The sequence below is a fragment of the Rattus norvegicus genome, chromosome 8 (assembly GCF_021556685.1).
Source record: "Rattus norvegicus strain SHRSP/BbbUtx chromosome 8, alternate assembly SHRSP_T2T, whole genome shotgun sequence".
Classification (NCBI taxonomy): domain Eukaryota; kingdom Metazoa; phylum Chordata; class Mammalia; order Rodentia; family Muridae; genus Rattus; species Rattus norvegicus.
In genome coordinates this window covers 43,327,517-43,350,250 of record NC_141541.1, presented here as the reverse complement: position 1 = coordinate 43,350,250, position 22,734 = coordinate 43,327,517, and the positions used below count along the sequence as shown (strand labels likewise).

Here is a 22,734-nt window from a genome sequence, read left to right as displayed (position 1 = left end):
TGTCCCCCAGTGTGTCAGTCCACTGTCCCCCAGTGTGTCAGTCCACTCTCCCTTAGTGTGTCAGTTCACTGTCCCCCAGTGTGTCAGTCCACTGTCCTCCAGTGTGTCAGTCCACTGTCCCCAGTGTGTCAGTTCACTGTCCCCCAGTGTGTCAGTTCACTGTCCCCCAGTGTGTCAGTCCACTGTCCCCCAGTGTGTCAGTCCACTGTCCCCATTGTGTCAGTCCACTGTCCTCCATTGTGTCAGTTCACTGTCCTCCAGTGTGTCAGTCCACTGTCCCCCAGTGTGTCAGTTCACTCTCCCCCAGTGTGTCAGTCCACTGTCCCCCAGTGTGTCAGTTCACTGTCCCCCAGTGTGTCAGTTCACTGTCCCCCAGTGTGTCAGTCCACTGTCCCCCAGTGTGTCAGTCCACTGTCCCCCAGTGTGTCAGTCCACTGTCCCCATTGTGTCAGTCCACTGTCCTCCATTGTGTCAGTTCACTGTCCTCCAGTGTGTCAGTCCACTGTCCCCAGTGTGTCAGTTCACTCTCCCCCAGTGTGTCAGTACACTGTCCCCCAGTGTGTCAGTTCACTGTCCCCCAGTGTGTCAGTTCACTGTCCCCCAGTGTGTCAGTCCACTGTCCCCGAGTGTGTCAGTCCACTGTCCCCGAGTGTGTCAGTCCACTGTCCCCCAGTGTGTCAGTCCACTGTCCCCCAATGTGTCAGTCCACTGCCCCCCAGTGTGTCAGTCCACTGTCCCCATTGTGTCAGTCCACTGTCCCCATTGTGTCAGTCCACTGTCCCCCAGTGTGTCAGTCCACTGTCCCCATTGTGTCAGTCCATTGTCCCCCAGTGTGTCAGTCCACTGTCCCCCAGTGTGTCAGTCCACTGTCCCCAGTGTGTCAGTTCACTGTCCCCCAGTGTGTCAGTTCACTGTCCCCCAGTGTGTCAGTCCACTGTCCCCCAGTGTGTCAGTCCACTGTCCCCATTGTGTCAGTCCACTGTCCTCCATTGTGTCAGTTCACTGTCCTCCAGTGTGTCAGTCCACTGTCCCCCAGTGTGTCAGTCCACTGTCCCCCTTGTGTCAGTCCATTGTCCCCCAGTGTGTCAGTCCACTGTCCCCCAGTGTGTCAGTCCACTGTCCTCCACTGTGTCAGTTCACTGTCCCCCAGTGTGTCAGTTCACTGTCCCCCAGTGTGTCAGTTCACTGTCCCCCAGTGTGTCAGTCCACTGTCCCCCAGTGTGTCAGTCCACTGTCCCCATTGTGTCAGTCCACTGTCCTCCAGTGTGTCATTTCACTGTCCTCCAGTGTGTCAGTCCACTGTCCCCCAGTGTGTCAGTCCACTGTCCCCTAGTGTGTCAGTCCACTGTCACCAGTGTGTCAGTCCACTGTCCCCCAGTGTGTCAGTCCACTGTCCCCCAGTGTGTCAGTCCAGTGTCCCCCAGTGTGTCAGTTCACTGTCCCCCAGTGTGTCAGTCCTCTGTCCTCCAGTGTGTTAATCCACTGTCCCCCAGTGTGTCAGTCCACTGTCCCCAGTGTGTCAGTCCACTGTCCCCCAGTGTGTTAGTCGTCTGTCCACCAGTGTGTTAGTCCACTACTCACTGACATACAAGCAACTTTAGGAAGGAAAGGGTTATTTTGCTCAGCTTTTTAGGCCTAGCTGACAGTTGGCTAGATCTTGTTTTGTGGCTATGGCGAGGCAAACCATCACTGTGGAGCAGAATTACCCACCTATAATATCCAAGAAGCAGAAAGAAGCATACAAGTGGCTAAGGCAAGATATGCCTGTTAGAGACATGATCCCAGTGGCTTTCTTTCTCCAGTCATACCACACTGTTAGTAGCCCATACATGAAACTGTGCTGGCATGATCCAGTCACCTCTCAATAATGACAACAGATACCTTTACCACCTAGGCCTGTTGGAGGGATAGTTTATCTCTACACCACAACACACTGTTACTATAGGGGTATTCATATAGCCAACACATAGATTATTGCCCCTTCTTCAGAGAACTGAGTCAACCTCTTCTTTGGTGCCCTTCTCCAGGGTCTATCTGCTCACTCACATCACAACAAATACAAGTTTAAAAACAAAACAAAACAAAACAAAACAAAACAAAACAAAGAGTATATGAGTGACATGCCAGCCAAGAATAAAGTATATGCTTCATAGCCCCAGGCTCCTTCACAGAGGGTGTCTGCCATAGACTTGCGTCATGGTCGCTGTCACTCTCACCCCATAGCTGACCCACACCTTGGCTGCTTGCTTCATCCTCAGTTCTCTAAATAGCTTGGACCTTCAGAGCCATGACATGGCCCTCCACTTTGACCTGAATATTGGTGTGTGCTGAAACCCTTTCCCCTTCAGTCTGGCAAACAGAGTTGGAATGGTTTCAAGAGGAATTTTGCCAGAAAGCTAAAGAAAGAAAGAAATCTAAAACAGGAAAAGAATTGAATGGGTGCGCCACACCCATTTTCAAGATCCTGCAAGCCAGTCAGGCTGGTTCACTGAGCATAGCTCAGAAATCAGCCACCCAGGTCATACTTCCTAACTCGGGGTGGTCTTCAGGAAGAGCTGCGGGGTTTAGGGAAGGAGCACCATTGGGCCCTGCTGCCGGCACACCCTCCCTCCACACACACCAGAGCTATCTTCTTTGGCCTCGATGGTGCTCTACAGCACAGTTCTGCCCATGACCTTACCCAGCACGTGTGAGAGAGATACAGGTAGCCTGCCCTCTAGTGGCCTTCACTGGTTCAGGACCCATGTCCTCCACCAGGGTCCATCTGTCCTGCAGTTGTGTCTAAAAAGTGTTCACTAGCCAAGTATCCCAGGTGATTCTACCTTCCCTGGAATTTAGCTGCCTGCCTGTCTAATTTTAAGACACCATCTGGAATCGGTGACTCCAGGGAGCCGAGCTGGGGCTGCAGAAAACAGGACCTGGCTCTCCAAGACCTATAGCACCTTAGACCCACTCGGCCCTCTTCACATTCCTTTTAAACGTGCAGGATATATCTCATTCCCTTCCATTGCACAGCAGGAAGAAATGAGGCCATTCACTGAGTCACAGTGAATATGTGATTCCCTCGCTAGCCAGGCAACGCTTAACATCTCTGCAGGCACCCTTCCCAAAAATAGAGCCCAAGGAATGATGTCACAGAACTCAAGTCTTTACAGTTTTACAGAATCAAGTTCCGTAAGCTCACAGTGGCAGTGGCATGGGAGGAGTACTTTGGTTCCACGTCCTCCCGCTTCCTTTCCTCCAGCCTCCTCCATTGATCCCACGTTGGAGCATTGACTGTGATGCTAGATAGGACCCACTGCATCCATGACTTTGCTCCTTTAGTTTCCTTGTATGGTGTGGCTGGGGGAAGGGCTGAGCTGGTCTCTAAGGAGTCCAAGTAAGTATGAGAGGGCTCTTCCATGGGTCCTCCACTATAGCCCTCCCCAACAGACATTTCGATCCTTCCTGAAGACATGGTTGGCTTCCCTTCTTTCCATGATCCACATGGGTGGGAGATAGGGGCCAGGCTTACTTAGGCCAAAGGTTCTAGTTGTGAAGAGAGAGTCTGACGTCCTGAAGATGCTGCCTTGTTCTCAGTGGGAATCCAAGACTCCCTAGATCATAATTTGGTTTGCTTTCATTTGTTTTAACAATCCCAGTGACAGGACTCTCCAAAAGCCCAGTGATGATGGACCTCTATTATAGAGAAGCATAAGCCAAGACCTCCACCTGGGAGAAGACCTGGGGACAGACAGGAGAGTGGTCTTGGTATTCTTCTGGCCATCTCAGGGACAATTCAGGAGGAATCTGGAAGTTGAAGGAGAATAGAGTTACAAAGACGCCAGGCTTCCTTTTGACTCTTTTCCAGGACTTCTCAACTAAGGTCACCATGTTAGCCAGTCAGCCAGATACTTACCACCAGCCTTGGGCACAACACCAGTGAGCCAACTTCGCTGGGAAGAGACTCTAGAATCAGGAGGCCAGGGAGGCAGCCCCCTCCCCAGCCTCTGGGTGTGGTTGATCTCAGCATCTTCCAACCAGTCTGGCCTCCACTCCCACAGTGGCAGAGAGAAGCTTCGGGTCAGAGAAAGATCATCCCGAGGGGATGGGGGTGATGAGGCATCTGACAAGGAAGGTAGATCAGTCAGCAGAAGGTTCAGTAGTCACCTGCTAGGGACCAATTTACAGCAGAAAGCTTCGGACTGGTTTAGGGTCCACATACACCCCTAAATATAAACCTAGCTTTAACTCAGCCCATCAGTTCCAGTGGTTGCAAACCCTGAGACCTGACGTGTGTGTTTCTTTACAGAGAGTAGTTTGGCTTGTTTTCTTCCAGGACAGCTCCAGCTCTCTGCACTCTCCCTTTCCTACCGTTGGGTATCCTCTTCCTTTTGCGATGGGGATCTTTGACCTGGATATAATTTTTTTTAAATAAAGGTTTATCTTGCTTTTTTAAGTATACATGTAAGCGTCTCTGTAAGTTAAAATGTCTGTGAGTACAATGCCCATGGAGGCCAGAAGATCCCCTGGAGCTAACATTACAGGTGATTTTCCAGCCATCTGACATGAATGATCAGACCAGGACGTGAGTGTTCTTCAAGGACACGGAAGGGTTCTTAACCACTTAGCCATCTCTCTAGCCCTGACCTGGGTAATTTTTGTCCTGTTCTTTGCTATAGGCTTTCTTGTTTTTCTTGAGGCCAAAGGGTAGAGTAAGGCTAATGAAGATACTATGCATGTGGGATCTCTTGTGTGTGTGTGTGTGTGTGTGTGTGTGTGTGAGAGAGAGAGAGAGAGAGAGAGAGAGTGTGTGTGTGTGAGAGAGAGAGAGTGTGTGTGTGTGAGAGAGAGTGTGTGTGTGTGTGAGAGAGAGTGTGTGTGTGTGTGTGAGAGAGAGAGTGTGTGTGTGTGTGAGAGAGAGAGAGAGTGTGTGTGTGTGTGAGAGAGAGAGAGAGAGAGGGAGAGAGAGAGAGAGAGAGAGAGAGAGAGAGAGAGAGAGAGAGAGAGAGAGAGAGTTGAACTTCCAAGGGACCAGTGATTACTAAATCACCTCTTGCAGACACACAGAGAGACTGAGCCCAGTGTTCTTCAGCCTCAGCCGTGGACAGGCAATCATGAGGCCTGGACGCTCAGCAGGAGCCAGGCAGCACATGAAGTGCCAGTTGAGAAAAGAGCAACTGTGGAGCAGCTCTTTCTGGGACCCACATCTGGTGAATCGCCTGGTTCTGGAGGTGGGCCTTTGGGCTGGATTCCTCTAGGCTTCATAACTGGACCATTTGTCTGTAACTGTGGGGCATCCCAAAGAGGTTGATGCATCCGTCTGACCTAGTGTACTCTGTGTTGGAAAAGACAGGTAAAGGACACTCTTCACGGAGTTCTTAATAATCCACGTGAAGCACTTCTCCAAATGCCCAGGACATACCACTCATTCAGTAAAAACTACCTCTCCTTTTTGAGATAAGATCCTACTATATATAGCTCAGGCTGGCCTGGAATTCATCATTTTTCTGTTTCTCCTTCCCAAATGCCGAAATTTCACGCATGTGCCACCACAATGAAACTAGTCCTTTAAGTGACCGTGAGGGCTAACAGTGACTAGGAAGCCTTGGCTCTTGTTTAGGGAATAAGGGAGCTATGTCCATTCTAAGGGAGGTGGGCGAGCCCACATACCAGTAAAGACACAGTCAGCTTCCCTGGGCTCCAGACTGAAACCGAAGCTGTCCACAGCCACTGCCAGGGCACGAGCAAAGTGAGCGTCAGCAAGGAAGGAGCCATCAGAAGAGCTAACCAGGCTGGCCCTGGCGCTGGGGACATTGTCCTCTGAAGCTGAGCCCCAACCATTGGCCAGGGAGCCCTCGCTGGGTGTAGGTGTGGGGCAGAGCCGAGGTGGGCACAGTAAGTTCCCGACCTCAGACCCCACGCCCCCACCAGCTCTGCCCATGTCTGCCAGTCCTGAGGAGGTTGGTATGCTGATATAGCCATAGGTTGCTGGGGGTGAAGGAGCTCTTGGCATAGGAGATACACTGTTCCTAAAGAGCAAAAAACGGGAGACAGTACGATGGTTAGGGCAGAGTAGCAGGAACATGGCAGTTGAGGCAGGCGTGTGCGCTTCCTAGCATGCTTAGCTGTAGTGTTTCAGCTCTCCTAGCATACTCACGTGGGTGTCTCCTCCCCATCACTGAGCTCCAGACACAGGGCTACCTCCTCAGGGGTGAGTACACTGTCCTGATCCTCCTCCTCTAAGGATGACAGTGAGGAGCTGGACAGGTTGCTGGATCCTGGGCTAGGAACAGAGAGGAAAGAGGCCTGGGGGCTGGAAGGCCTGGAAGAGTTGAGGACGGAGAGAGGGGCTGCTGGCAGTGGGTCAGAGGAGGGAGCTTGGAGCTTCTCCACACACCTGGGTGGGGGATGGGAGAGACGGCAGATTAGTTACTGTTAAATTATTCTGCAGGTCCACATCCCTCAGCCTCTGTCTCATCAACATTTCCCACGCCCTCGGTGTCCCAACTCTGTTTCCTGACCCATGCCCTCTTACTGGCTCTGCGGATCATGACTGGGGGCTCCACGAAGAGAAAGGGGTGTCGGAGGGAGTGGACGAGCTGCTAGCTCACTGGAGTTGCGGTGAAGTTGTGGTCCCAGGGCACGCCAGGCTACCACTGCTCCGGGAGCTTCTCGTGGGGAACAAGTGTTTGGGCCTGAGAAAAACAGATCCCTAGAATCCCATGCAGTCCGGAGATCCCAACCTGCTCAAACCCCAGTGTGAATGGTGAGCCTGAAAACCTGTCTTACCCCTTCACTTCCCCTTTAGGTATATTCTCTCACCCGGGCTTTGAGAAAGGTTCTTGGAGGCTCTGCTTCCCAACTCCCAGGCCCAGATTTCCATGGGGTGGCTACCCTGGAGCAGCGGGGAGCTGTTAGCTTGGTGCAGTTCTACAAGAGAAAGACAGCGGTTAGGGACAGTAAGAATAGGCTCTTCAGACCCCAATCGTAGGCCCTGTCTTTAGCCTTGTTATTCAATCACTCAGCCCTGGGACCTCGGATCTAGAGGGGACCTAGAGGGAGAAGGAGGGAGATCGCTACTCTTCTCTGCTCCCATCTTTCTCCAGCCCTGACAAACTGGGAAGCTCACTGGCTAGTTTAGCGGTATGGCCTCAGTGAAATGCATCAAGCTTTACGAACATCAAGTTCACATGCGAACGACCACTTCAAAGGATGGTGTGGAGGAGTCAATAATAGCAGATCGTTTAGCCCCTGGCTCCAGACATATTCCAAAACCAACTTTCTCTTCTCCAATGCGTGTATTCCAGTGTTCCTGATCTCTATCGCGTCCTACTGCTCCGCCCATCGATTTCTGCTCCTCGAAGACAAGTATTCTTCTCAGAGAGAATCTGTTAATAACTTTCATTTCTCACCTTGCAAGTAGTTAGCCTATGTGACTGTTTTCTTAACCAGGGAGGTTGGGAAGACAGGGCTAGGATGAGGTAAACCTCCTAAGTGAAAAGCTAAAAGGCACGCTAGGAAGTCCTGAGGCAGAATTCGAAGCTTCCTAGGAAGTATAGCTGTAGAAATGAGGGTGTGGCTCCATTGTAGGGCATGTGCTTAGCATGCGAAGCCCCTGATTTAAGCTCCAACGGCAAAGAGGGGGAAAAGGAAGAAAGAAGAGAGGGGGGAAAGAGAGGAAGGGAGAAAAGAAATAAATGACTGGAGAAAATAACTCCTCTTTTTCTAGAACTATTAACGTTCCAAGACGGATCATATATTCCATTAAAGTCAATGTGGCTTTCCACAGAAAAAGACTGTTGTTTGTTTGTTTGTTTGGTGTTTTTGAGGTTTAAAATCAGGGCCAGCTGCATGCCAACTGCGGGCTTTACCACTGAGTTTACGACCCCTAAATGAGACTTATTCCAACTATTTTAGCTGGCATTTCATTACCACTCAAGATTGATCATGCAATAGCCCAGAGGCAAAATGGGAAAGAGTGCCAGCTTATTAATATTTACAGTCCCATAAAATTGTCCATCTTGAACATGCTCTTAATTACACTTAATCCACCCTTACCTTTTTTTTTTTAACTGAAGTTGGATTTTTTTATCTACTTAAAAACAACTGACTATATCTCTTTAAACTGTTCAGAAAGTCCATAAAGATGGCAGGCGAAACACAGTATCTTGCCTTGTAGGGCAGCGGCTGGGAAAACAGCCCTCAAAGCAGAGACCTTCCTAAGGAATTCCCTGGAAATTCAGGAGCCTTTGGGGGACAAATCATCCTGGCTTCAAAGTTGAGCTCTGCACCTTATTTTGGGATTTTTTGAACAAGACACCCAACCATTGTGACAATTTTTCCCCTCTCTGTAAAATTAGAGGAACAAAGTCCATCCGACCGATCTGCCTTGAGGTTTAACATAACAAATGCAAGTAGAGGAGTGGCTTGAGAAATGGAGATTATAGTTGTTCTCTTCTAGAAAGTCAGAACAGGCAGCTGGAAATAAAGAGATCAATCTGTCCTATAAGTATTACAGGTATCTCTTCATATCATTGGGGACGGGGTCCAGCATCCCTTGGAAGAACAGTTTTCATCCCTGGATGGTTGAGTCTGCAAATACAGACTCCGTGTATATGGAGGGTTGATTATACACATTTGTCTCCGAGAAGCAAATTGGGAGTCGGTGTCCAAGCAGACCAGTGTATAATGTGTGGGGCACGAGTTCTGGAAAACCTGGGCTTTGTTTGTTTTTTGTTTTGTTTTTGTTTTTAGCGCTGATCCTCTTTGTCCAGGCTCCAACTATATTTGTTTGTTTGTCATCACAGATGGGGTTCGGAAGAGAGAAAAAGACGTGCCCTATGTCTCTTGTATCCACCACGCCGGGCATGCAGTGGTGCTCATTAAATGTTTTCTATGTCATATTGAGTTCAGAGCCAGGGCCCGCTACTGAAAAGAGGAGCTGAGCAAACCTCCGCTGCGGGTGGAGGTAAAGGTCTGTGTTCACTGAGAGACAAAGGCAAGGCTGGGCCTGATTTAAGCCAAAGGACCACATTAAGACTAATAGTCCCACCCCCATCTGCCCCAGAGCGTGGCTTTTCTCCCATCCTTACCCTGCTTCTTTTTGGCCTTCCAAGCCTCTGCAGGGGCCAGAGACATGCGTGGGGAACAGAGTCCCCTGCGGCTGCAGAGACTATCTGAGCTAGCCCAGGGGCTGGAGGTTCCGGTCAGCTTGGGTGGAAGGCGCCTAGCAGCTGGCGTCTGCGGGCTTGGCCGGACTGGAGGGCTGGAAGTCTGCTCTGCAATGAGGGAGCCGTAAAACGTGCTAGTGTCTGGAAGCAGGGGTACACCGGGGCTCCGGGGGTCCCAGGAGATCACTGACGTAAAAAACGACGAAAGGAGTTATAGGGAGCATATTGCACTCCTCCCCCACTTTGCATCCCTGAGGTCCCAGTGCAGGAGGCATAGTTACAGGAACGCCTGCCGTCCAGTGGGTCCCGAGGGTCCACTCCTAGTCGACTACTGAGGCTGCTGCTGCTGCTCAGATCTCTAGAGCCAGAGGTGGAGCGCCAGGTGTCTGCCAGCCATGGGGAGTCACTGTGGTCCATCCTGGGACAGTGGTGGGGTGACAAGGCGAGGCAGGGAGGAATAGGAACCCGATTAGTCAAGACGTCCAGCTCAGAGGAGTAGAAATGGCAGTGTCTGCTTTAACTTTATAGCTGTTTTTCAAATTTTGCACACCCCTGAGGGCGACCTCTGACTTGGTGTCCCTGAACTCATCTTTCGATCTTGGGATCAGGAAGGACCTAATTTGTCCAGAGCTGGGGGGGTTTTAGGAGCGACTGTTATCGATACTGAGACCAAAGGAACAAGTATGGAGGTAGGGAAACACAAATGGAAAGCCCCTACCTATCGCAGTTTAGCTGCACAACCCCGGAAATAAATCTACTCAGAGAGGGGAGCCACCCTGCTCCCTCAACTGTTAAATGCCACAGAGTCCCTCCATATAAGACTGAAGCTGTGAGACTTGAGTTGAGGAAGTTTGAAATCATTCTGCTGGCAGAGTAAAAGCTTGCTATAATGGCTACTGGCTTCCCACTGCCTCAATAATCCTTCAAGATCAGTGAGTTGCTAAGATTACTCTGCTTAGAGCCTTCAATTGCTCCCTGTTTACCAAGACAGAGTTCAGATGCTTAGCATGGCTAAGCTTCCTCGGTTGGGCTTCCAGCTTCCTAACACTATCCTTTGTTCTGAATTACATACCACATATCCCAGCCAGAACAATGCTTTACATTCCCCACGGACATAGCAAGCTATTTCTCCCTCTCCCCCCTCTTTGATAGGGTAAGTGCGGGGGCCCCTCTTTTTTTTTTTTTTGGTTCTTTTTTTTCTGGAGCTAGGGACCAAACCCAGGGCCTTGCGCTTGCTAGGCAAGCGCTCTACCACTGAGCTAAATCCCCAACCCCTACGGCCCCTCTTTCTTTGTTGCTCTGTCCCCTTCCATGTATCTGGTACACACTGCATGTCTAACTTCACTTTGCCCTTCTGTCTATCTCTGCCTATCCTGCAACTTCCTGGTGGATGGAGACTAGTCCAAAGGAATGGACGAGCCAATCTGCATAGAATTTCTCTCTCGAGGTCAAGGGAAGAGGTTTCAGAGGAGCAGAGCAGAGCAAAGGCAGGGTGAAGTGGGAAGAGAGAAGCCAGAGAGCAAAATAAAACCCAGGAACACGGTGCCAGGCAGCCTGGAACCTTGTTCTGGGCTGAGAGTATGAGAGCAAGTTGGTAGCCTGAGGGACTGACACATCCAGCACACAGTAGGTACACACTGACACATCCAGCACACAGTAGATACTCAATAAACTCCCCTCAATTCAGACCAGAGCGAAAAGACTAATGAAGTTGACAAAGAGAGGAAATGTTTCTCTAAGTGTAAAACTCAGCCGATGGTGTATGTGTGAATTGGAGGGAGAATGTATTTTTTTTTCTTAGAATTGTTCACACAACTACAGACTTACTCTGCTACTCTGCTAATTTAGCAGTTGAAGCAGAGGTACCTATTGTTCGGCCCTGGTTTGGAACAATGAATGAATCTATGACCTAGGAGCCGGACGCCCCCTACTGGAATCATGCAGCATGTGCAAGACAGACGGATGGTTCAAGAGGCAAGCGCTATCAGGTAGGCAGTGGAAGGCAGAGGGGACTAGACACCAGGGCTGCTCATCTTCTGACAGCCACAGAAGGTCTCTCAGCTGATGAGAGAACTACATGTTTGTTGTCACATGGAGTCCAGGAGAGCTTCAGATACTAGGACCCTATACTGCCTGGCAGGAGTGTAGACTAAAACCCCACCTAATTCTCTGCCAAGATTCCACTCACTCTGACCTCTCTAAGGGCTCCTTTTTGGCCTCTCACCTGTGTTTTAAAATGGCATCCTCACTGGTGTATCTGTAGAGACCTGGAAGAAAATGAGGGAACAGTTACATGAAGAAAGATCCCAAGCATCTTCCTAGAGATCAAAGCCCCTGCGGCATTCTGGCTGGGCCAGGGGAGACCTATATATGTGGGCTCTCTTTTCTCACCTGGGCCCAGGTGCACCCCAGCTTTCCGTCGCCTGTAGATACACACAGCAATGCCTAGGAGCAGCAACCAGAGCAGGACGGCACCACTGGCAATGACTTCTGGTCGTTTCAAGGTGGCCCTCAGCTGTTCCAGGGTCCAGGAAACATGTTTACTGGGGTCTCGTGCTGATTGCTCCATGGCCTGCTCTGTTTGGGATGTGGAGCTCAGAGGGAGGGCAAATGGGACAATGTGGGACCAACAGACGAGAGAGAGAGAGAGAGAGAGAGAGAGAGAGAGAGAGAGAGAAGCTGGAAATGTATGACAGGAACAGGAAGACAGAGGGACAACATGGGGTGGGGTAGAAGATATGGATAAAACCTTTCCCTCACCTAAAAGGAGGCAGACAGGGATACTGGGCTCTCCAGCCCCAGCACCAGTGACTGCAGCCACCTGCACACAATAGGAGCCTGGCATTCGTGCGGCAATCTCCAGCTGTGTCTGTTCACCCACTACGGTCCAGTTGGCAGCAGGCAATGAGGCATTGCCCAGGCTCCAGACCTAGGGCATGAGCAAAGGTGAGCAACTGCCTGTAGTACCATCCTAGCAGCCGAGCCCTTCATGTGCAGATGGGCATGTGGTCTTCCTAAGGGTGCTAGCTTCCTTGTGGCTGTCCCATGAGACAACACCACAGTCCCTATACCCTCTCCTCTACCAAGAGGAGAGAGAGAGACTTCTTTCTAGACAGACAGAAAGGCAAAGCAATCTGTTACAATGCACCCGGGACACGTGGTTCCATGTGCGTTCGAGTCACCAAGAGGCTTGCTAAAATACAGGTGTTAAGCCTCGTCTTCGCTCCTCCTAAGGAGTTTCCAGGTGATTTGCCTCTTGCCAGCCCAGCATTTCGAGCACTCTAGTGTTAAAGACTTAAATCTAACCCAGTCTGTTTTGATTTCTGTTCTTTCTCTTCCATCTATGACCATGACCCGGCTTTCCATGTGTCAATTAGAGATAATAGCCTAAGGCTGCTTGTGAGATGCTATGAGACAGTAGTTTATGAGAGGCTTGGCAGTGTCTGGCAGACTAAGTAGGCCCTTGCTCACTTGCTCAAGGAAAGCAAATCCCTTCACTTTTTGACCTAGAGGCTGGTTTGTAGCAGTTAGGGCAAGGCTACGTGGAACTCCAGGGGTCAGTGTCATTTTGGAGGAATACCTGGTAGCCACGGATGAAACCGTTATGGTTTTCAGCAGGAGGTGGGGCCCAACTCACAAAGACACTACCGTTGCCAGGTCTTAGGGTCACTTCTTGAGGTGGGGCACTGGGCACTGGAGAAAAGGAAGAGATTGTTAGAAGTGCTAAGGGAGGGGATTCTGTGCGAGGGTGAAGAGAGAGACTGGGCTATTGAGAGGCAGAGTTCCACAAGGAAAGCCACCTCCTCCAGCTGTTTGCCTCCCTGAGCACAGGAGAATCCACAAGTAGGAGTTCCCCTAACCTCCCAGCACTTCCAGACTTGATTGGAATAGATAAAGAACCATCTTCCCCCGGCCTAGCAGGATCCTGACTCACCCTGTTCAGGCAGCCTCAGGAGCAACACATTGCTATCAGGGCCTCGAGCCCGGCCGGAGGACGGTCTCACTTTGAATTCGTAGTCTTGGCCCCAGCGGAGACCCCCAAGCTTTGCATTCAGCAAGCCATCCAGCAGCACCTCTGTCCATGGAGATCCCTGGTCCCTGGGGTCCCTCTGCGCCCTGAACAGGGCTGTGTATGACTGGGCAGGTGCAGCAGGGCCGCTCACCTGGGGAGAGGTCAGAGTAAGGACAGGGAACTAGGGAGTCCATGGGAGCTCTCCGTGTCTTCAGGGTCCTCTGCCTCACCTTCCAGCTGAGCCACACAGCTGGCCCAGGCTTGGGGCCTTTTACAGGTTCTGGGTTCAGCAGGGTCACATTTTCCAGCTGAATTCGAACAGCCAGAAGCTCTAGATGCTCCTTGTGGTCCGGTGACTCTGTGGGGAGATCACAGGGATGGGATGGAGGAGTGGAACCTATCTTCATCTTGGATAAACTTGGCTCCCAGAGTTTCCAGGTCTAGAGTATTCCTATGTGCGTTCTAGCCTCACATAGGGAGGACCCTGAACCCCATACCTGGCCACCACACTAACTGGAGTCTCCTACTTTGCCTTGCACTTTGAGTGTGGGTTCACATGTGTGTATGTGAGTGAGCGTGGCTATGGAAGCCAAAAGCTCCCTTACTGCTGTTCTCCATCTTGTTTTTTGTGAGACAAACTGAACCTGGAACCCACTGGGCAGACTTGTCCGTCTAGCTAGCTTCTGGGATTCACTTGTCTGTACTCCACATCTGTCTGTACTGGAATCATCAACATATACTGTCATAGTCTGCTTTTATATGGGTGCTGGGCTGCTTGAGTCTTCACATATATGAAGCAAGCATGTTACACACAGAGTTATCTCCTGAGCCCTTATTGGATTTTAGATGACTCCTGTCCTTACCCTGGATAGACACCCTGGCTGCCCGACTCTCCCGTTGTCCGGCATTGTTGGTGGCCATACACATATAGGTCCCCGTGTCATTCTTCTCTGCTCTTGCCACCATCAGAGAATCCCCAGACACCTGTCAGGGTCAAATACTCCATGAAATCTTCAGTGTGAGAAACTTAGAGGGCGGAGGGCAATTTGAGGTCTCCTTGCCCTCCTGTCCTCAGATCTTCCAAGGGACATGCCACTGGAGAGCGGGTCAGTTGCTTGATGTGCCCAGGACAGGATGATATATGGACAAAGGAGTTCCCAGGAATGGGGCTTCACTCACTGTGCGCTTCCCTGGCTGGAGGACCAGGGGTTTCCCATCTTTCCACCAGGAGACTGAAGGCTTTGGGTAGCCCCAGGGAGGACCACACTCGAGAACCAAGCTCTCGCCCACCACGGCCACTGTGTCCCGAGGTTGGATTCGGAAGTCCTCCTGGAGGACTATTGGGGAGGTCAGCGGATCAGCAGGAAGCGTGTCTACCCACCCCGAGTCCTTTGCTTATCCTAACGCGCTTACCCAGTTCTGCTGTACCGGTTTCCTTGCCCGTTTATGTCTAGTTTAACCTTCATCCCAAGACCGCACCCGAGCCTCCCTTCATAGATAGACCCTCGTATTTCCTTGGACACAAACATCGCAGCCTAACTCTGCCTCACCCTGAGCCTACCCTCCCAAGCCTCACCAGCCACAGACAGCCTAGCACCCCGGCTCACTGCTGTGCCCAGCCGGTTGCTGGCCTCACATGTGTAGACACCCAGGATTGCTGAGAGAATGTTCTGGTCGTCTTGCGGCCGTCCATGGGTAGGGGGCCGATGTAGCAGGAGGGTCCCATCTGATTGGAGGTAATGTAGGTCTGGGGTCGCCATGCTGAGGGGCTGCCCATTCAGCAGCCAGCGGATAGTGGGAGGTGGTTGGCCCGATGCTCTGCAACTCATCTTGGCCGGCCCGGAGCCCTGAAGTAGCTGGTCCTGGGGATGAACTAGGATCTGGGGTGGAGAATCCAGAGCCTTGCCTCCTAAGAGGGAAAGAGAGACTTCTGTATTGCACTCCTTCTGTGTCTTGTGTAGGAGTCTGTAGTCTTGTGTGTTGGTTTATATTACTGAACATCTATTTCCAAATAAGAAGCTAACTAGGAGGGGAGGGGGCCTGAGTTCATAGGTCAAGGTCTGAATAGCTCGTTCTGTCTCTGATGCACACACAGAGACATGCTCAAACCCATACCCCAACCCTCATCTAGGCCTCTGGCACTTCACTGCTAATTAGAAGAAAAACACCAGACAAAAGAGATCCTCCTTTGTCCTGCTGGCCTTGGATCCAGACAGGGATCTGGCCAGGAACCCGGGAGCAGCCTCGAACCCAGGAGCATGCGTTAAGAGAGGGAGGGCCCACTCACCCATGATGAAAAGAAGCAGTAGAGGCAGAGGACACTTAGTCCCCAGGAGGCCCATTCCTCCAGAGTCAACGGCTGCTCTCAGCTCCTCTCCTTGTCCCATACACTTTTGTCCTGTTGTTCTGAGCTCACTGCAGTAAGGGAAGAAGGGGAGGGGTGGGGTGGTGGTAGTTGTTTGTGACTGAGCCTCTGTCCCAGTAGGGAAGCAGCTTTGAGGAAACGGATGCTTCCTGCCTGGCCCTCGGTGCCTTAGAAAACTGGGAGGGGACCAGAGGTGAGAAACTCTCTGACCTCTACACTTCAGCTGTAATCCCCGGGATGGGGCGCTAACTGCTAAGGGTTTACTTCACGTCTGAGTTAGGGTTTCTTAAATGAAACCCTCACACTGATCCTAATTGTACCCATGTCCTTAGTCTGCCAACGCCACACCTCTATTCAGAACTTACACCTAGATCTTAGTCTCTACGGTTTTACCACTAGCCAGACACCTAATAGAGGATGATGAAGACCAGAGGTTGAGCCTCAGACACAGGAGTGAGGAGTTGAGTCCTAAGGGGTTTCCAGCCAAGAAATCAAGGGGCACACGGGGTTGGGGGGCCCATGTAGCAAGTGTGTATCTCTGGTCCGTTCCCTGAGTCTTGGGAGGCTAGAAAGTAGGAATGACGCAGAACCTTAAAGCTTTGAAAATCCATGGACTGTGTCCACATTTTCTTCAAAAGACTTGGAGGGGCTGGAGAGGTGGCTCAGTGGTTAGGAGCACCGACTGCTCTTCCAGAGGTCCTGAGTTCAATTCCCAGCAACCTCATGGTGGCTCACAACCATCTGTAAAGAGATCTGATGCCCTCTTCTGGTGTGACTGAAGACAGCCACGGTGTACTTATGGTGTACTTATATGTAATAAATAAATCTTTAAAAATTAAAAAAAAAAAGACTTGGAAATGATGTCTGTGGGCTCTTGGGCAGATTCCTTCATCCGAAAAGCCAGTTTTCATATCTGTAAAATGGGGATATTAATAGTAGATTCCACCTTGAGATCCAGAGTAAAGCTGGAATGAGAGGAATCAGATAGACAAAATTACCCGGTGCAGACAGTGCTTGACACACAAGTGTCACTTGTGTTGGCTTGTTTTATCCCATCACTGAAACTCTCTGCAGTGGCACAAGGCCTGGGGAAGATGTGGGGTGAAGCCTTTCGCTAGGCTCGCCTGGCCGGACACCTGTCTTCTATGGCTACCTGGCAAACAACCCACATAGCAAATACGTTGACTGCGTTGGCTCCTCCCTGAAACCCAGAGAGGCTGCTTTCTTCTCGGAGCCCAGCTCCTGTTCACCAGCCTCTTCCTTCCACATCTGGAATCTCAGCCATTTCCTAGAGCTGTTCTCGGAAGGCCAAGGTCAGGCTCTCGGCCTCAGCGGAAGAGCGCGCAGGCTTTGTTCTTAATTGTTCTGGTCAGTTTCTCTGGAGGCCCCGCACCCAGCTGACCCTTCTCTCTTCCTCCTCCCTCCATGTTGGCTTCCAGGGTCAGCCTCAGCCCTAACCACGGCACTTCTGTGCTTCATCTCTCTCTCCTGAGGCAGACTAAGAGTGATTAAGACAGAATTAATGAAAGAAAATACTATAGTCTCTGCAAACTGAGTGGGTCTATAGGCTACAGAATAGATGTGAATATAAATGGAAGGACCGGAATCAGGGCGGGGTGCTGGCACGTGGCTGAAATCCCAGCATACAGAGGATCATGAATTTGAGTCTAGTCCAGGCTGGACCCTGTCTCAAACAAAACAAAACAAAACAAAACAAAACAAAACAAAACCAAAAACTAAAGCAAAGCAAAAATGGAAGCACTAAGGGCGTTTGGCCAAGTCTGTGCCTTCTTTGGAGGATATGTGGGGTCAGATTGACGAAAGGGACATTCACATGGCTGAAGTCAGTCAAAGATGAGACAGGAAAGGGTGTGGCAGGCAGATTCAATGGACCTGGGATTTCCCAGGTACACAGGGTCCAAGAATGGCTGAGTTCCAAAAGAATACTATCACTGGTGACAGACAGTCCCTTTTCAGTCTCTTTTGCTTCTACTATGAGAACTTACCAAGTTCTCTGCTAATGTTCCAAGACCAACTTGATCTTACTATGATCTTTCTATGATCGAGAAAGACGGTATATATTTTCCTCAGAAGAAAAAACTGGTCAGTCTCAAAGGAGCTCAGATTTATCCCCAGCTCCATGCTCAGCGGGGTAGAAAGAACAGCAGAGCAGAAAAAACAGAGAGTGGGGTGCTGTAACATAGCAGTGGAACCCCGAGTCTGTGGGAGTAGGAGAGTAGCCTCTACCCATAGTCACATGTCCTGTCCCATACGTAAAGCTCACTATTCAGAAGAGTCATCTGTTGAGAACTGAAGTCGATCAGAGGGAACATTTACTGTGGACCATTCCCGCAGGCCATTAAGACTCCAAATGCGGGCTGGAGAGATGACTCAGTAGTTAAGAGCACTGATTGCTCTTCCAGAGGTCCTGAGTTCAATTCCCAGCAACCACATGGTGCCTCACAACCATCTGTAATGAGATCGATGCCTTCTTCTGGTGTGTCTGAAGACAGCTACCGTGTACTTATATATAATAAATAAATCTTTAAAAAAAGACTCCAAATGCATCCAGGCCAACTCAGGGACACACATTCATTTCCAGCACTCCGATTGTCTCATTTCCACAGGCTAAGGAAGAGCCTACCACATGAGTCACCGGGATGATGTAGGTGCCTGGAAGCCACCTCCTGTTTGTTTTTATTTTGGGGAAAGTTTGCTACTTTAGGGGTCTGGTGACATGCAAGCCCAGTGACTGTTTAAATTGTACCTTCCTTCACCCCTGGTTCTAGTGTTTCATATCCTATATTTTTGGTTGTGAGCCTAGCCTTTAACGGCTGAGCCATCTCTTTAGCCCATTTCATGAGTATCTTATTTTTGGCTATTTGCAAGAGAGAGAAGAGAGAGAAAGGACCAGGTACACTTTTGAGTAGACCTTTAGAGCGAATTTTTCTTTACGTCTGGCTCCTTGCTTCCCTGGATTCCTGTAGTGTGTTTTATGCACATGCAGCTGGGGACTCCTCTTCTAGCTGTCAGGGTCAAAGGGCAAACTTAGGTGGTATTTGAAGCCAGATACAGACAAGTATCTATTCTTCTGAACATGTGACCTGAAATAAGTTGTATAACCCCTTTGAGTTCATTTCTTCACCTATGAAACATCCTGAGGGCTATGTTGTATCCAGAACATTAAGTATGTTTTTTAAAATGCGATATATGACCCTTAAATGTCCTTGGTACTATTCATCCTAAGATTTGCCAGAGAAAAATCAAGCCCACCATTTTGAGCCAAGTTTAAGGCAAGATTTATTAAATATTAAATGCTGACCAAGAGATGGACTTTAGTCAGGACCATTCTCTGAAATCTCCCAGCTGAGAATGGCCCTGAGCCATGTGCTACAGGGGTTTATAAGGATGAACCTATAGTTACTTTCCCATGAGGCTTTGAAAAGAACTACAATTCCCAGCATTCTAAGAAGTTACTAGGCCCTTGGGGCTCACAGGTTAATTTTGGGCATTAAAATACAGCACGGCCCTCTTCCTGACCAGCCTAACTATAGTGAACCACAGCCAACCCTAGATACACGAGGACCTAAAGGTCTCACCTGTTTTGTGTCTTTTTTTCCTTTCTTTTCTTTTTTTTTCTCTTTTCTTTCCTGCTTCTTTTGAAAAATGATTTATTTCTATTTTATGTATATGGGTGTTTCCTCTGCCTGTGTGTCTGGGCTCTACCTGCCTGCAGTGCCCTAAGAAGGTATTGGATGTCCTGAGACTAGAGTTACAGATAGTTGTGAGCCCATTTGGGAGTGTTGGGAGGTGAACCCTGGTCTTCTGCGAGAGCAGCCACCTCTGTAGCCCTTGCTCAAGTCAGGTGGTGCCAATTTCTGTAAGTTTTTCTTTTTGTCCCAAGCTGCCAAAGGCTAGAGGGAAAGTGAGTCAAGCCAGGGCACAACGATGACTCTTTGTTGGTTGGGAACAGTGTCCTGATGTCATTTTGTTGTCTCAACTTATCTCTTAGTGCTTTGTTCTGTTTCAGAAACCTGAAATCACATGTGCATATACACACAAACACTCTCTGAAATTTTTTTTCTTTTCTTTCTTTTTTTTTTTTTTTTGGAGCTGGGGACCAAATCTGAAATTTTTTTTTACTTCGTGTGTGTGTGTGTGTGTGTGTGTGTGTGTGTGTGAGAGAGAGAGAGAGAGAGAGAGAGAGGTGTGTGTGTGTGTGTGTGAGAGAGAGAGAGAGAAAGGGGTGTGTGTGTGTGTGTGAGAGAGAGAGAGAGAGAGAGAGAAAGGGGTGTGTGTGTGTGAGAGAGAGAGAGAGAGAGAGAGAAAGGGGTGTGTGTGTGTGAGAGAGAGAGAGGTGTGTGTGAGAGAGAGAGAGAGAGAGAGAGAGAGAGAGAGAGAGAGAAAGGGGTGTGTGTGTGTGTGAGAGAGAGAGAGAGGTGTGTGTGTGAGAGAGAGAGAGAGAGAGAGAGAGAGAGAGAGAGAGAGAGAAAGGGGTGTGTGTGTGTGTGTGAGAGAGAGAGAGAGGTGTGTGTGTGTGTGTGTGTGTGAGAGAGAGAGAGAGAGGGGGGTGTGTGTGTGTGTGAGAGAGAGAGATGTGTGTGTGTGTGTGTGTGAGAGAGAGAGAGAGAGAGAGAGAGAGAGAAAGGGGTGTGTGTGTGTGTGTGTGTGAGAGAGGTGTGTGTGTGTGTGTGTGAGAGAGAGAGAAAGAGAGAGAGAGAGAAAAGGGTGTGTGTGAGAGAGAGAGAGAGAGAGAGAGAGAAAGGGGTGTGTGTGTGTGTGAGAGAGAGAGAGAGAGACAGAGACAGAGACAGAGACAGAGACAGAGAGTGAGACAGACAGAAAGTGAGACACAGAGAGACACAGAGAGAGAGAGTGACAGTGAGGAGGCAGTTAGAGAGGAAAGGACACCTTGTAGGAGTTGATTCTCTCTACGAAGTTCTAGGTTGTCAGGCTCGATGCGAGTGCCTTTCCTCACTCTCTAACTCATCTTACCAGCTGCAACACATCTTTTCTCTCAACTCCCCATCACCTTCATTTTTTTTTTCAAGGAATTATGGGTCACACCTACACGAAACATTGCCCAACTGGAGGTTTCAAAGGCTGATGTCATCTACAGATATACATTTTATGCTCATTCTGCTACGCCTCCTAGACAAACACCACCAGACATACCTGTGTGGAAACAAGTTGTGCTCCCACCTGGGAGGCATTAGTACCTTGGGGGAATATGTGGTATCTCAATAAGAGGGAATTAGGAAGGACTCACTACTGTAGAACTGAGTCATATCGGGAACATTTATGAAGAGGGACCAAGGAGACAAGGATCCTGAATTAGGTGCGATCAGGAAGAAAGGGTACTCTATAATGCTTTCTTTCCAGAACAGTACCAGAATCTTGCTTCACAATGTAGTGCCTAGTTTCCTTTCATATTCTCTTATGGCTAGCACTGATGCCTTAGTCAGGGTTTCTGTTGCTGGGATAAAACACCATGACCAACAGCACCATGGGGAGAAAGGAGTTTATTTGGCTTATACTTCCATAACACTGTTGTTTATAATTTAAGGAAGTCAGGGCAGAGACTCAAATAAGGAAAAAGCAGGGGAGCAGGGGCTGAGGCAGAGGCCATGCAGGAGTGCTGCTGACTGGCTTGCTCCCTATCGCTTGTTCAGCTTACTTTCTTATAGACCTCAGGGTCCCTAGCCCAGGGATGACACCACCTTTAAAGGACTTAGCCCTCCTTTTGGAGGTAGTGTCTTAATTAAGGCACCCTCCTCCACATGACTCTCACTTGTGTCAAATTTACATAAAAACTAGCCAACACAACTACCTCAAAATTTCATTTGAACGAATCCTCCCCCAAAGCCTAGGATCACGCAGCAAAGAGGACTTTGCCAGTTGTAGGGACTTTAATCTTGGCTTTTCTAGTTCCCAAAACTGTAAGAAATAAGTCTATGTTCTTTATATATTACTCAGTCTTAGATATTCTGTTACAGCAACACAAAATGAACTGAGATAGACTCCTGTTCTAATAATCTTAAGGGTTTAATGGTTTCTCTAGAGCAAGCTGAATGGAGTTCTAGAATGGGTTCTAGAATCCCAGAACTTGATAGCAGAGATCGGAGGTTCAGGAGTTCAGTGCCATCCTCGGCTACATAACAAGCTTGAGAATAGACCGAGATTGTCATAGACTAAAACAACAAGAAATCCACAGTGAAATAGTAAAATAAGTTTTCTAGAGCATATGCCAAGGAGGAGAATGTCTGGGCCTTGGGATGTCTACATATTAACCTTAGAGGATATTCACATTTTCTCTTCAAAATGAGTTTTCCTTAAAATCAGTTTTTTTGATGTCCTTGAACCACTGAATCCTCAGAACAACTGGTCAGCTCTAAATTTTATTTATTTATTCATCTATCTGCCTGTCTGTCTATCTATCTATCTATCTATCTATCTATCTATCTATCTATCTATCTATCTATCTATCTATCATCTAGGGTCTTGTTATATGTCCCAGGCTGGAGTTGAATTCACCATCTTCTGGTCTCAGCCTCCTACATCTGGGATTATGAGTACGTCCACCACTAGTGTGGGCGTTTGCATGAGAATGGCCCCCATAGGATCCTGTGCTTGAATTCTTGGTTCTCGTTCGTTGAACTCTTTGGGAAGGATTCCAAGGTGTGACCTTGTTGGAAGAGAAGTGTTACTGGAGATGAGCTTTGAGGTTTCAACAACCTACTTTCTCAGAAGTGTCTGCTATTTTTGCCTATTGAGCTCCTTGAAGATTTTGTGGAATTTTTTATTCAAATAGATTGAACACATAGCAAGGGCCGCTATTCTACAACACAGCCTTCTGATTCACAAGTAGGCTTATTTCACTATTGAGGACATCTTTCACCCCTTTCAGTACAGCTTTACAATTTGTATCATCTTTTTTTTTTTTTCTTTTTCTTTTTTCTTTTTTTTTGGAGCTGGGGACCGAACTCAGGGCCTTGCGCTTGCTAGGCAAGCGCTCTACCACTGAGCTAAATCCCCAACCCCAATTTGTATCATCTTTCACATTAGTGTACTTAGCTAATGTTTTACACTGTACTGTAGATGATTGCAAAGGTAGCCACAGTGCCTCCCACCACACCTTATGCCTGCTATTTGCAATGTTTGCTTCCTCTCATCAAGAAGGGAACTGCGACCAGCAAAATGGAGAC

General features: G+C 49.1%; 1 protein-coding gene across 3 annotated transcripts; it reads right to left on the bottom strand.

The window, feature by feature from the left end:
• Positions 1–1,894: 1,894 nt before the first annotated feature.
• Positions 1,895–15,631, bottom strand: Robo4 (roundabout guidance receptor 4). 3 transcript variants are annotated; one of them, XM_087560048.1, is made up of 18 exons: positions 15,452–15,559; positions 14,741–15,073; positions 14,344–14,501; positions 14,028–14,148; positions 13,395–13,522; positions 13,087–13,315; positions 12,733–12,845; positions 11,913–12,081; positions 11,544–11,724; positions 11,377–11,419; positions 9,434–9,570; positions 9,075–9,338; positions 6,805–6,912; positions 6,518–6,677; positions 6,140–6,379; positions 5,653–6,011; positions 3,899–4,105; positions 1,895–3,789 (listed from the first exon to the last, which is right to left on the bottom strand). In XM_087560048.1, the coding sequence occupies exons 9-18, from the start codon at positions 11,719–11,721 to the stop codon at positions 3,779–3,781; spliced, it is 1,707 nt and encodes a 568-aa protein (XP_087416174.1). In that variant the 5' UTR covers positions 11,722–11,724; positions 11,913–12,081; positions 12,733–12,845; positions 13,087–13,315; positions 13,395–13,522; positions 14,028–14,148; positions 14,344–14,501; positions 14,741–15,073; positions 15,452–15,559; the 3' UTR covers positions 1,895–3,778.
• Between the last annotated feature and the right edge of the window lie 7,103 nt (positions 15,632–22,734).